This window comes from Varroa destructor, unplaced genomic scaffold (assembly GCF_002443255.2).
Source record: "Varroa destructor unplaced genomic scaffold, Vdes_3.0 BEIS01000002.1, whole genome shotgun sequence".
NCBI lineage: Eukaryota > Metazoa > Arthropoda > Arachnida > Mesostigmata > Varroidae > Varroa > Varroa destructor.
This window is the reverse complement of record NW_019211455.1, coordinates 22,831,336-22,845,721: the sequence shown is the minus strand read 5'-3', so window position 1 is coordinate 22,845,721 and position 14,386 is coordinate 22,831,336. Positions and strand designations below refer to the sequence as shown.

Sequence of the window (14,386 nt, the reverse complement as noted above, 5' to 3'; positions counted from 1 at the left end):
GGGCACCACATGTATCACTCATATTGACATACAAGTACCACAAAGAAGAGAGGTGCGCGATGTGGATTTCAAGAGTTTTGTCGGGTTTTCGAATAAAAAATGCTTCGCCAAATATTCGGTCGTTTACCCGGGGCACTGTATTCCAAAAGTGGAAAGAATATGACCATCGATCGTGGTTAAAATCGATGCCGAGAAAAGACGAGGGTGTCGAGGGTGTTGGAAGTGTGGAAATGTGTGGAAAAAACAGAGATGCAAGGTGAACGAAACACGCGTTGAATGGGGTGTACTATCAACAATGTATCTTTCTATATCTGCAGTTCTTTTTCATCTAAGTGTATGCTTAAGAGATAATTTTATTCTTTGCTGAATACCGCAAAGCGAAATATCCTGATTCCGAGTTGAAAACTCACGGCACATCTTTGTTCTGCATACTAAAATGCCATTCTGTGATATTTTTTTTTTGTAAAAAAAGGTAATTGCGCTCGTGTTAATCTAATTAGAAACGAATAGTAAACACTTTTTCAACAAGTTCAAAATAGTCGTCGAAGCGCAGGCCGATGCAGAATACCACAGTTGCAAAATTCGCCAAATAAAAATAGAATTAGGAAGCTTCTGGTTTCTCCAAGTAAATACGCAGCGAACGCTTGGTAGATAGTAGCATCTAATCAATACGAGGAACGATTGACATGTTATATACATGGGCGGTGGAGCGTAGTTTAAACGAACTACGACCCACCGTCCTCAAGTCGCTGCTATTTTTTATCGTCGTATGCGTTACCGTCGCCACTGGTAAATGAAGCATCCGTTCATTTAGGCAGATATGTTATTAGCGAGACAGCCGATGCTGTCTTCCTGGTGCTTCCCATGGCGTTGAATAGAAAGAACTTACTTGGAAGAATCGGCCAAAGAAGGTAGCAGATCACTGGAGATTTACTACAAAAAAAAACTACTAAATAGTACTTTGATTATACCTGCACAAGAACGTTACAATATGCGATACTTATATCCCTATAAAGATGAATCCAAATTAGTTATGGGTGGCTTTCAATTCTGTTAGAATCGAAATCTAAGAATAGTTTTTTTCTATGTACCAACGGACTCTTTGTGCAGTCATACTGTTTGCATTTGGCGGCTTACACTTACTTGGTTGCTTTCTTGCTCCTACAGCTTCCCTACTGAGTCAACATTCACAGATCTACGGATAAATGGGGTTCTTTTCCCTGACCTGCCCATAGTCCACATAAAATGCTCCCTGAACAACACAATATGTGCACTAACGGACTCTAAAGGAAAGCACATTTATATTCGTTCAGGTGGAACCGAGGGATACAAAAATGCTCGAAAAGGTTTGTTTTAAGTCATAAGCTATAAGTTCTTGCCTTTATAAAGGTCACCTATCAACTTCAACATGTGACCATGCGGTTACTTAACATTGGGCTCATACAGAATTAAATAGAAATTTTCAGTCATAGATCATCTTCAATTCCATAACGATGTTCTAGCGGTAAATGTGTTTTGAGTAAGTACTTATGTTTAGGTTTGTGTTCTATGGCTTGCCCAACCAGTTAAGCTCACACAAAAGTCGTACTCTTTATAGATAGCTCTACATAGCATGTGTTCACGATCGTTGCAATTATCTTCTGACTTTAATTTATAGTACCTGCAATCATTGCCGTTGTGTATTCTGTCCTCTCTTGCATAGAAGTCAAAGATAGTCGCCTCGGGTACAGATCCTGCCATCTAACTCTTTTTTTTTCTTAAATTGATTTTTGTTTTTGCATCAGGGACGACAGTTGCTGCGCAAGCCGCCGCGGCCGCGTTGGCTAATAAGGCACTGTCATTTTCGTTAAACGACGTGCGTGTTATTATTAAGGGACTTGGTCCGGGACGTCACGCTTCGATCAAAGGTCTCGAGATGACGGGTATCAACATTGTGTCGATCACTGATCGCACACCAGCCTCGGAGCGGCCACCTCGGCCTCGCAAAGCCAAGCGCTTGTAAAAATAGCTGTAATCATTAATGGCCGTATTTAGCTTTTACGCATAACGTATGTCATTCTGTCACTACATCATGTAATTGGTAAAGAATTTTCGGTACATTATGTGCTAACTGGCGTGTCGAGCCGCCGTAAATGTAACACATATTCATCTTTGAGATATAAGCGGTTTGGCCATCTTGTACAGATTTGTGGCGTTTGCCACCACTAAGTGTTTTTGTCATGGTAATGGTTGATCGGAAATAAACAACTTTATTAGAGTCATAAATATTTAATGCCTTATTTCGAATTACAAGCGTATTTTTATTACATTATTAGTTTGTACTCGTTTATACAGATGAAACACGAGTTGAGGTAAATATACGAGGTGTCAAAGACAGTGGTGTCCGGCCTGCTCTTATTTTACTATCTAAATTAAAAGCAGTTTATTCGCGTGAATTATAGATCACTTACCGTCAAAAATTTTGGTTGCTGTTTAAATGCTTGCTTAACTGCTCGCCGATATAACACTATGACACTGTGGTATTATATCGGGTATTGCTAGGTAAAAGATCATTATACGATCTTCGCAGTGCAGGCTCCATAGACAATTTCGCCTCTCGGTTTACAGCAAGATTCTCGAACACGCGCGCTGTGATGGAATCCTCGGTAGGGTACTCCACACATAGCACTCCTATTAAAGCTTTCCTGCTTTCATGATCTATTGAATAAAGCCAACTTGTTTAAAAAGTGCTGGTAGAGAAATTCAGATACATATTTTGCAATACTAGTAATGTTTCTGAAGTACATGGTCCCAATTAGCTGCCTATATTCTTTGAATTTGCACGGAGAGAGTCCTCGGCGGCTAACTGCGTTTGTGCACAGATGTGTAGGCTATTTGGAGCCTACCCACAAACAGCTCCCAAGAAGCTGATATTCATAATGTGTTTCTATAACTCCGATGTTAGCGAAGCACGTTATTTTGATAGAAGTCTGACAAGATATATTAATACATTGAATGCGGTCGAATGTGACTGTCATGCAGCGGAATCATAGCCAATGTATTATGCAGGAAAAAATATTATTTTGTATTTGAATGTAAATTCGTATTTCTAGAATAATAATAATCCTAATGCAGATATAGTACCTCTGTGTAGAATACACAGTATTCATCTATCTAAATAAGTATGTATTGCTTATTTATTGTAGACAACTACCAACACATTTATTTACATGACAAATGCTTCGTTCATTTTGTTATCGTCATCATCATTAATATTGTTTCAGCGTTGTCATCCATTGTTTTTCGCCCACTGATCTTCATATATAGAAGGTTCAATATTTATGTATCTACCAAATGCATACACTGCTTGCCATCGGTATGGATATATTCCGCGTATATTGTCGTTGCAGGTATATATATGTTTTTGTAGGTGTTTGCCTTTGTGTATCGTGTCCGTTGGTGTATAGTACCTTTGTATCTATTATATAATAGTAACACTAGTAATAATAATATTAGTTATTATTATTACTATTCTTTGTATTGCAAGTCCCTGTGTCCTTTCTACATTCAACTTTACCATACTCTCATTTCGGCTGCAGCAATTGTTGTTTCTGCTACCGTTTGATCTAAAACACATGTACATCTCCACTCTTCCACAGGTTGCATTTTTGATGACGGCGGGCGCTAGCCTAAATACAGTAGTAACTAAACTGACACATTATGTGGGACTCGTGTTTTTATCGCGGAAAATGTTTATATAACTTCTAGTGGCATCATGCTCTGCTGTTGTACATCGCTTTCCTACAGTTATTTTCCTCTCAGCTATTCACGCATCTTACCGCTGTAAACATTTATCAGGCTGTTATAAGCGAATCTAGCGAACTTTAAAACTGAATAGCTTTTTAACTGATTGGGTTAGAATGATGGTCTTTTAGTACGAATTAGGGCTATTCTCTTTCATTTTTTACCCCCTTATTTCACTGCTCTTGAAGCTCCTGGACAGGCATATACCTACCATTCGGAGTCCCGTATGTAATTCTCTTTATTTACACCCTCTGGTAATAAATCTGTAGTGAGATATGCTTGGCTTCTAGTTGCTCTTTTGTAATAATCACCCAGCCTTAGATCAGGCGAATAAGCGGGCTGAAGCCAATGTTGAATATCTTTTCGCCTAATTCAGTAATTGAAGCTTGACGTTGTCACCAAATAATCAATGCGGTTCAATGGTCCATTAGTTTCTTAGGGCAAGCTTTAGTCCCTGTTTCATTTTCGGTAAATATCCTCTGGTAGTAGATGTCTCTGATGTCCATTACAAATACTACTATCTTATGAATGAGTGTCTCGGCACTGCCACCAGACCCACTTTCTCTTTATACAACACCATTTTCTCGTATGACCCCTCTCGAGCCGGCGGTAGAGAATAGTGTTATATCGCAAATCGTTCGTGGGACATACCAGACGCATCGCCATTAGGCCTGGAGTCAAAACACTCTTAAAATTTAAAAACACTTTACTTATGTATTTGGAATATAATTCTATGAGATGTTACATATGAAATTCTAGTTTTGGCCGACAGAGCCCTTAGACTTCAAACTCTGCTTTCGTGGAAAACCTCTTTAATAACGCCAATGCATTCTCGTCCTTCGGATGCGAACGTCTGGTTACCTTTTCACTGGTCTTCAATACTCCAGTCTTCGTTCTCGAAACTTTTAAACTAATTTCTTGATTTAATTATAATTCTATCTATTAATTATATAATGAATTAATGATAGACTCAACTGGTTTTTACCCACAAATTTTTAGAAGATTGGAGTATTTGCCAGCCAAGTCTTGTTTGCGAGTGGTGCGCAGTTTAAAAGTTCTTCAAGTTCAAAGCCCGCCGGGTTCGCTTATAAAAGCCCAGTAATAATTAGCTAACGTGCTCTACGTATATATATCTAATATATTGCTGGTCAGAACTTCTTAACAGTTCGTCTTCCCCCAGAAACCAGATGGCTTAACATTGCATTAACTGCATTCAGCTACCAAGTGACTAAATGCTATGGAAACCTTGTATTGCTGTGTATATATGTTGCCACACTGTGTGCATGTGAGTTCAGTAACCTTTTGGCATCTGAAAAAGTCAGCGCTTAGTAGACACTTGCTAAATGGAAATAGGGTTCTTGCACGAATAAAGAATTTGGAAAAACATAATTTTTATAATTTACAGTATTGTATAATATCTAAATTACAACCCGCCGTCAGTTTGCACTTTGGTTCTTATTCATATGTGTTAATTTCAAAGGGCTACGGTCTCAATCCATCGTGTTTTGATGTTTCTTACTTTTCAAAATGTACCTAGTCTACCTTTTCATGAAAAAGCAAAAAGCTTCACCAACATTGGACTGCTTCATAAACGTATGCTTGTTTCTTGTCAGAGATACCAGTGTGAACAAAAATCTCAGGTTAAAGGAATCGATGTAGACGTTAAGCTTAAATATCATTATGATACATTTATAATAAGCATTGTAAATATGAATTGATTCTGCATAGCTGCTGTTTGACAAAACATTAGATTCGAGCCTTACACTGAGATACTGCGGTTCAGTTAGTGTTCTCCAAGAAGATAAAGTTCTGTAGTGAGAACAAAAATCGGTTTTCAATCAACTGATTAGCTCAAGATCAGCTATTACCCTTAAGAACCATAATATAGTATTTTCTAAGTTGACAAAGGCGCAGTTTCCGAAGGCGAAAACCATGATCTCTTAATACAGCGACCTTCAAAGTAGACGTGTTTATATTCCCTTCGTAAAGTCCTTAGCGTCAACTGCCTCTTCTCGAATGTTGCTGCTGCTGCTGCAAGATTCGATGACCGGTTATGCATATATAAATCGTGCTTTCTTTTACAACTAGGTCTTCAGAATTTGAATGTTTGTAACATAGCAAACCCCTTGGCAACTGGTACAATTAGCCTTCACGCCATTCTTTCATTTAGTTTCCTGCCTCCTTTAATATTGGTGGCGCTGACGATATAAAACTGGGGAGACTCTATCGCCTATGTGAAGGACGATTGCATTACGTAGCTTTCGATTCGTGTCAAATGGCTTTGTATTACATTCGATTAAACCGCCACTCTTAATTATGACAGAAATAATAATAATAGCATGTTAGCAAGTTTGTCTCATGGGAAAAGTTTTAAACGTTTTTACGTTTACTGATGTGTCTTGTTACAGCTTTTTTTTTTGATATTCAACAATTCGTTATGTAGTGATACAGCGAAGACGCCATATCGGGCGTGATTCGATTCTGGTTAAATATACATATGTACTGTGAAGTAACACGTTCTTTCCAACAGTCAAACTGAGCTTCCTGGGTGAGTGCGCTCTTTGCTAAGTATGGCACTTATCTAGAAACCCGATTTTTCTGGGTAGGGAGTTCCACACTCATTGTGTAGAAAGACCATTACAAACAGTTCTTGTTTCACATGCATATCGAACTAGCATACAATGGCAAACCCCCACTCACGCATTATTCCAAGCTCGAATCTTGTACACAATTTATAGATACAATCACCCACAGTAATAACGCATTTTGAGGGATGGGTGGTCGGGAGTAGTGGCTGAGTCTAAAAATCTATATGCTGTGTTTGTTAGTATCTATGACAATTGCATCCCTGTTTACTATACCGCAAGTGAATTTATCAACATGCTATTATATTGTCTTCTAAATTGATTTCTCTACATTTGTGTGGCGTTCTCTTACAATGGCGTCGTTGTTTAATTGCACTACTAAATGTAGCTTCATGATTCTTCCCTACTTAGTCAGTCTGATCGCCATTATAATTACTGCTAGTACTTTATTCCTAAGTCATTAATAGTTTCTTAAATTTACTAGTATGTGCACTGCTGTTCTACGATGTGGCTGTGTGTATATGTATCTATATTGGGTTTCTCTGTATGTGTATATTTATACATATTCCCATCGTTTTCGACTAGCCATGTCTATATAGCAATCTAGGAAAAGAATACGATCTACCCTAACAGTAAATAATCCTATATATATATATATATATATATATATATAACAACACAAGTGGTGCTGCTGTTGGCATCGATCTGTGTAATGAACGACAACATAATACGCGGTGTTAACATTAAATAAACTGCTAACTAACCCAATCAACAGGATAACCGCTCGTGTGATAAATTTAAATTGATTTGTTACTCATTTGTGATATATATATATGTCACTACTCGCAAAAACATTAGTAAATGCGGGGTACAGGGTGGCTGAAAAGCTGACGTGAATTGTGATGAAAACTTCGCAGACAGCTGACCAAACAATCAAAAGTATATAACCGGATTTTTTTTACAGACAGTGTGCAGTAAAGATAAGATATTCACTAAAAGCTCACTTTGTCCTCGGTTACGCAGGAACTTTTTCTTTACAATGTAGATTATAGAAGGGTCTTCGTTTTATATGGCTGGTGGCATTTATATTATTTTAGTTCGTTATTGGTAAAGATCATGTTCTAACGATTATGTATATTATAGCAAATATTGAATTTTAAATAAGGATCGAGTCGCCCGCTCGATGATCTCGTTTAGATCGAAGGTAACGGTTGTTAGCGATATAGTATATAGCAATTTTCATTATTATTGGAAGAATATGGAAAGTTGGTTGCCGCTTTTCCAACTAGCTTTTGTACTTTTGACAATAACATTTGTTATAGAAATATGCCCGACTAACGAAGCCACGATCCCAAATCGGTAGGCTTCGGAACAGTATATTGTTATCTTAATAGTAAATGCTGGATAAAATAAACATAGATCTTTCACCTATATTTTGCCACTATAGTAGCCGAAACATTGTATAACAGATTTTTGAATGCAGCTGAACATGCATATTAGGTTTGAGAGATTGTTCGTACTTCATTCTCTATTTAATTATCAATCATTGCATGTCGGAACGAATACATTGAGAAGCCTATCTAGGACTTTATCACCGAACAGAAGTTAAAAATAATTGCTTTCGCTGGAATTTCAAGATGCAAGAAGGTTCGGGGTCTCCTTGTACGCAGTGTCGGACAGTGCTGAATAAGGTTTAGCCGGTTGATCGGTGCAGCTAATTTAGCGGTTTATTTGGCACCTTGTAAACGTGCCAACGCGAGTGGCAAGGACCTAGCTAGGAAATCCGGCGACTTAGCTTCGTAGTAGTCTATGGTGGAGTTATACTGTGTCACAAGAGAAGCATTACTGTAACGCCTGTACGAAATTAATGTAAAATATCCTAACTGTGTTTCGGTTATACCCATAAATTCGCAGGGTTTAATAACACAAGAGAGAATATTCAAATTGCACCGATTGGTCTCAGTTTGTTGAAAAAAACCTCTATTTTCCTTTGGCGTATTAGTCGTCACTCTTGAGCCACACACGATATGATTACATACATTGCTTGCAGTACATTCTTTTGAGATCTGTGGTTCACTATCACATAGGTTCGATTTCAATCAAGGAAAAGTATAATGCTGTGGAACGTTGACGTTTGGTATTGCCAATTATCTTAAACCCATTGCTCCCAACGTGTCACCAACGGCCACGTCCATCTATTTTATACTTAACATACAAATGCGAAATAACCGTCGAGTTACCAACAACGCTTATAGTATGCACGTGAACAAACGTGCATTAACGTGTAATCATCACATGAAACTGTATTCAATGGCCAAGCGATCACTTTCTAAACATTTTCGTTTCTTCTGCGGTTTTATAATATAACGAGGATATCTTGGTCGTATATTGCCCTGGCGCGGAGCCAATGGTTTAGTTGGGGGCATTATCTGCTTAGGTTTGTGCTACTTTTTCTATCTTGCTTGTCATCCTTCGTGAACGAACGATGCATGTTTTGATGCATATCGTGCGTCATTCTGGCTCTATGTACCATTAAATAATATCATCAAGCACTTCGTGCTCCTAACAGCTGCTTTTGCCTCCCAAATCTAATTTTCACTATAACATTCCACTATTTACATGGATGTGACGTTCTAATACATAGAATACATTGCTATCCATCTTGTTTGCATATGATTTTCTAACTATTATTCTTATCATTGGTAAGCTAATTTATTGTACATTAGTGTTACGTGTCGCGTGCAGCCGGATCTAGTACACATACAGACACGTAGACTAGGCCTCATTATAATCTACATCAAACTGGTCTCTTCAACAAGTGGCTTCTCCAAGTTTCTAGCCAAAACGCTTAGACATCTGTTGCTATCATCATTATTAATTCATATATAACGACTTCCATTCATGTGGTTCTCGCTCGCGCATCTTTCAACCATACCTCTTTTAGCCGTGTCTCCGTTCTTACACAATCAGTAAACCTCGTGGACAATCTCTGTAGTAATAGGTATAGCAATACTATAAAACTCATGCATGACACTCTTAAAAAATGAATTTTTGCTCGCACGTTCTCCCTCAACTTCCGCAAAACGATTTCCACTTGTTCTAGTTCTCGTTGTCGGCCAGCATGCATTAGGCTATTGCATTGTCTCTATTTAGATGTGTATGCGTGTATGTATCTCAGAGGCATCGCGGGTAGAGGTGAATAAGTACATCGCCATAGTAAAGAAGTGTCCTCTGTTCTTCACAAGTAGCTCATCTACTGCATCGAAATTGCGTTCGATCGAAACTGGCTATTCACTTTGTCGCTTACCTTCTCCTCTGAAATGACTACAACATCTCTTCCTAAACGTGTACATGTGCGTGCGCACATTGTCTACGACTAACAATTGTAAATTATGCCCGGTCCTAACAGTTTTCTTACACTTATAATATATAGTTATGAATGTATGTTGGTAGGAGAAAGGCCCTCCCAGTAATGGCACTCGTGTTTGAAATCTACATTCATGTATTGTATATATATATATATATATTATATGTATATAGACATATTGCTTTAGTTCTCTGCATTAGGGAGAACCATTCGTTACACCATGGCCACACTGCGGTCGGCAGACAATTCTATAGCATTGGCCTTATCATAAATGCATCAGTTTTGGAAGGGGCAGAACTAGCTGATCGTTCGCTACTCCTGCCCCTATTGTACTCGACTCATGTTATCGCATCTCAAATTTGTCTTAGTTTCTAAAAACCACTTTCTTCCTATAATTGTCACTAGATTGCATTATGTGCATGATTGTAATAGTAATCTGTACGAACATGCTTATGTGTTCCTTGTGTGTATGCGGTTATTTTCTACAAAATCGACATTACCCTTCAAGTTGCGTCAGTCCTAAGCTATTATGATGATGACAATCAGTGATCTCTGTCTAAACGCGGTTGGTCTGTTTACGATTGGCCTACGGGCGCTGTAGTGATCGATAGCAGCCGCTGGTTTAGTTCGTTGTGTATATTTTTCGGCCAAGTGCTGGCTTCAAGATAAATTGCCGCGAACTTTACAACTTCCCCTTTGCTTGCCATAGTATTTTTTCCCCAGGGTTTCTCTTGAACGATACAGTTTAGCTCTCAGATCAGAGTACACGATATGCTACTTTGCACAAGTTTGGTTCGTTTTAGTGATGTAGATTCAGAGACGGATAAGCCAAACGTCACAAAATTATAACCTGTTAGTAACTTTTTTTGTTTTCGTGCATCACGATTATCTTTCGATTATGAGGCGTTGCCACTGAGAGCTGCAGATATCTCGACAACTGGTAGTTGTTCTCTCTCTTGCCGGCCTACATATTACCTGGTGTAGAAAGATTGTGCACGGAGTAGAGATGCGACTTCAAGGAGGATTTCTGTGTGAAGCCAGTAGTGCACAAAGGACAAATGAACGGCCGCTCACGGGTGTGAACTCGCATGTGTCGCTCCATGTCATGCCGCGAGGCAAACTGTTTTAGGCAAACCTCACACGTCTTATCCTTGCGTTTAACACCGCTCAACGTAGCATCCAAAATAGACACTGTGATTAGATAAGAACGACTAGATTAGGAAACTGTAACCCATAAGATCGTACGCGTAATTTGATTAAGTGCAACTTTATCATGTGGCGCATGGGCATATGTGAAACAATTTTAAATAACTTATAACAGTTAGTATACGATATATGTAGACACACACACACACACACACTTTACTAAGGGTTGCACTTACATATGTCCTTTTTAAAGTGCTGCGCTGCGGCATTGGCAGCGCCGTTGGCAAGAAGCCCGTGCGGTGACAGATGAGCTGTGATGTGATGAGCTGTCATGAGGTGAAGTTCGGGAAAAGCTTTGGAACACTGAGGGCATGTGAACCCTTTCGGGGCTGTCTGCGCGGAGTGGACACGAAGTTCGTGGCGTCGCCAGTTTCCTTTCTGGATGAACTTTTTCCCGCAAGTACCGCACTCATAGGGTTTTTCACCTAACATTGACGAATTATTAGAGCAGTTATTACATTAGGATAGTGTTGCTGTTCTCTTCAGCGACGCACTTACGATGCTTCCAAAAAAAAAACTTCGACCCACAGTACTGTACGCCCAATCTAACTGTCTGGCAATACCTGTTTAAAGCCACATTACTTATATTGGAACTACCTTGCTATCATATGCACAGCTCGCTCAGCTCTGCTAACAAAAAGACATACAAAACGCATGTACCAACAAGAAGAGGTTGTTCGTTAAGGTTATTTATTTATTTTATTGTTCTTAAGATCTCATTCAATTGGACAAAGTCGGCTCAAACAGGTTCAGCCGTTTTCCGAAATATCGGCTTGTTCAGAGCATTATTCACTGAACACGAAATTCAGTTTTCGAAAAAGAACAAGAATAAAGACTTTGGTTAGCCCAGTACTTAGTAATGCACACAATATCCTATTCTGTCAATAATGAGCAGTAAAGGGCTACTTAGTTAGCTAATAGCTTACCAGTGTGTGTCATCTGATGGTTTTTCATACTGCCGTGATGTTCCGTCGAGTACGGGCAGAAGGCACAGTTAAACTTTCCACTAACGTCCCTCTGGAAACTCTTGGCTAGGTCTTTGCGGCGTTCATCGCCAAGAATCGCTGGAGTGTCTTCATCGGAATCTCCTGCCGCGATACCTGGGCCGCTGCCTACTCCTGTCTGCTGTCCTCCGGAATTGCTGCTCGAATGGTTGATACACAGCGAAGTCAGACAATCGGCCGCGGCCATCACGCCGGCATTCGTCGGGTTCGTTAGCGACGATGCAGAGTTCGTAGATGTCGCCAGTGGGGATGAAACAAGTAAAATTCCACTTGATCCGACAGATTTCGCTGGTGCCGCTTGGCCAGAACTAGTGCATCCACCCCCTGCCGGACTGCTCGCTCTTGCTGAAGAAGATACAGCAGCAGGGGTCGATGTTCGCGCAGGTGGCGAAGGCACAGCTTTCAACCAGTTGAGTAGAGCTGCCCAGTTGGATGAATTAAGCGAGTCAGCAGACACAGAACAGGACATAAAATAGCCGAAAAAGTAACTTATTTTATGATGCTAAAAATGATTGCAATTTGTGAACATGCGCAATATTTCTTTGTTGGAAACTGATTCCGAGGTTGCCCGGATTGAAAAGTTGCGAAAAGAACAAAAAAAAGCGTCTTTTGTTTATATCGACGCTCAATTCATGCAGGAATATTAGGCAAGCGGAAAAAGGTTAAGAAAAAAAGAGCAAAATCATTTAAATTTTCTAGCAACGGGTGGTAGGGTCGAAATGAAAAAAAATTTAACAAAATATGCTGTAAATAATAGGTCAAAGATTTCCAAGCAGCTTCGACAATGATATTCTTCTTGCACGGCGGACGACTTCGCGAGAGTTACTCAGAACCTGTAAGGAAAACGCAATAGATCAATGGACATATTCTTATAGTAATTAGCATTAAAGTTCGTGGCGAATAGTGTGAACGCACTTTGCTTTCTTTGGTAAATATTTTATCCATCTAATAGATTCCCGCATTGGTAGCCCATTCCTATAAGAAGTTAATGCATAGTAACATTTTAGTTAATTTACTTCGTAAAATCTTAGAGCTGGCTTTAAATGAGAGTCCTTGGATGCAGATATTTCCTGAATTTACCAAACCATTGAAAAATCATCGTTTACATCGCCAACGGTTTGGAGTGTTACCTGTAATTTACCCTAAAAAATACGTCACCCTGTTAGCAGCCCCAAATGCAAGGTTAATCATCATTCATTACTCCTTATATCATACCATAGCTTTTGAAATACTACTTTCTTGTATCAAAGCGGTCTCTTGATCGCTGACACATGTAAGGTCATATTTAACCTTAATTAATCTTCTAATTTCGATTATCGAAAGCCTTTGATGTGAATATTTACCATATTTAGACTTATATAGGGTGTTTCAAAACTCGAAATAGATTTTCGAGGTATTGATAGAACCCCCTAAATAAGGCGCTTGTCACATTGCAACGTAAAGCGACGATAATCATTTTGTCGCTTAAAAGTAAAATTTAAGAACCGCTAGTTTGAGACTAAAACGAAATGCTTTTGCCTGATATTTGTTTAGAGGTACCTAAGTGAAAGCAAATGGTAGTAATAGGTGCAAAAGTATAAAAATCGTATTGATCATCTCTGCTATTGTAGCATTTATATAGAATTATTAGAGAGGCTTTCAGTATGGCAAGCGACTTTTATAAAGGCTATTACGCAAGAATCATACTCTTCTAGTCCAATCAATATCAGTTAAACATACACTAAAATTAAAAAAAAAAAAATATATATATATATATATATATAGAAATAAGCTCCTGTTTTATAGTCTAGAAATATATTTTTTTTCTAATGGAGGCTGCTATGTTACTGAAATTTAAAAAGTAGATGATTTTACAGCTCCGGTGTAGGGTATTTTCCCAACAAAAGGCCGAAATAGAGACTATTAAACATAACCTATTTTTGATGCAGATGAGAGTCGAGCGACGTACTTCCATATTGCTATTATTCCCTGAATTTCGGTGACAGTAGCACAAATTTCTACGCCCAGGGCTTGTTGCGGTTCAACGAAAAATTCGTATACAAGATTGAATACAAAATCTGCTGGTCAATAAGTAAGCAATAGGTAAAAATTAAATACCAGGAATTGTCGCTAAAATGGACACAAAGGAATGGGTTGTTCTGCTCTTTTATGGGTCTGCCGAAAAAAAAGAAGTTCAGCAAGGCTTACCCGAACCATCCTTTCTAGTAGAACAGGTTCTTTACACCATACCGAAAAAATATGTTCAAAGGTCAGTTCTCGCCGAAAAAGAAAAACTGAAGCTGAAGTAGTGTTAAAAAAATTAAATCAAATCGAGGACAGGTAAAAACCTGTGCGAAAACTGCTGACTAGCTCTTCCCAAACGTGTCTATAACCGTTCCGCCATGTGTTATATTAGTATCTAAATGGATCACCAATGCGTAATATCTGACATGCTTTTTTAT

The 14,386-nt window shown here is 38.8% G+C and overlaps 2 protein-coding genes and 1 long non-coding RNA gene across 4 annotated transcripts; 2 read left to right on the top strand and 1 right to left on the bottom strand.

The window, feature by feature from the left end:
* The first annotated feature begins 16 nt into the window (after positions 1–16).
* On the top strand, positions 17–2,286 carry mRpS11 (mitochondrial ribosomal protein S11). The gene is made up of 3 exons (XM_022791576.2): positions 17–256; positions 1,168–1,346; positions 1,785–2,286. The coding sequence occupies exons 1-3, from the start codon at positions 60–62 to the stop codon at positions 2,000–2,002; spliced, it is 594 nt and encodes a 197-aa protein (XP_022647311.1). The 5' UTR covers positions 17–59; the 3' UTR covers positions 2,003–2,286.
* On the bottom strand, positions 76–12,414 carry LOC111244431 (zinc finger protein 131-like). Of its 2 annotated transcripts, XR_015320508.1 has the most exons (4): positions 11,868–12,414; positions 11,118–11,366; positions 9,304–10,926; positions 76–2,697 (listed from the first exon to the last, which is right to left on the bottom strand). XR_015320508.1 is itself a non-coding variant. In XM_022791575.2 (3 exons), the coding sequence occupies exons 1-3, from the start codon at positions 12,412–12,414 to the stop codon at positions 10,700–10,702; spliced, it is 1,023 nt and encodes a 340-aa protein (XP_022647310.1). In that variant the 3' UTR covers positions 76–10,699. The 2 variants fall into 2 exon arrangements, 1 of the variants encoding a protein (XP_022647310.1); XM_022791575.2 differs by having other exon boundaries at positions 76–10,926.
* LOC147757531 (uncharacterized) lies at positions 11,223–12,855 on the top strand. Its single transcript, XR_015320509.1, has 2 exons — positions 11,223–11,341; positions 11,977–12,855. It is a non-coding gene; the product is annotated as an uncharacterized LOC147757531 (long non-coding RNA).
* Positions 12,856–14,386: the final 1,531 nt, after the last annotated feature.

Excerpts from the sequence above, each read along its gene's own strand:
- mRpS11 (XM_022791576.2), top strand. The coding sequence starts at position 60 with ATGTGGATTTCAAGAGTTTTGTCGGGTTTTCGAATAAAAAATGCTTCG. Across the intron at positions 257-1,167 it reads GGAAAAAACAGAGATGCAAG|CTTCCCTACTGAGTCAACAT; the intron begins GTGAACGAAACA and ends TTGCTCCTACAG. Across the intron at positions 1,347-1,784 it reads ATACAAAAATGCTCGAAAAG|GGACGACAGTTGCTGCGCAA; the intron begins GTTTGTTTTAAG and ends TTTTTGCATCAG.
- LOC111244431 (XM_022791575.2), bottom strand. The coding sequence starts at position 12,414 with ATGTCCTGTTCTGTGTCTGCTGACTCGCTTAATTCATCCAACTGGGCA. Across the intron at positions 11,367-11,867 it reads CCATCAGATGACACACACTG|GTGAAAAACCCTATGAGTGC; the intron begins GTAAGCTATTAG and ends CGTCAATGTTAG. Across the intron at positions 10,927-11,117 it reads GCACTTTAAAAAGGACATAT|TGTCTATTTTGGATGCTACG; the intron begins GTAAGTGCAACC and ends ATCTAATCACAG.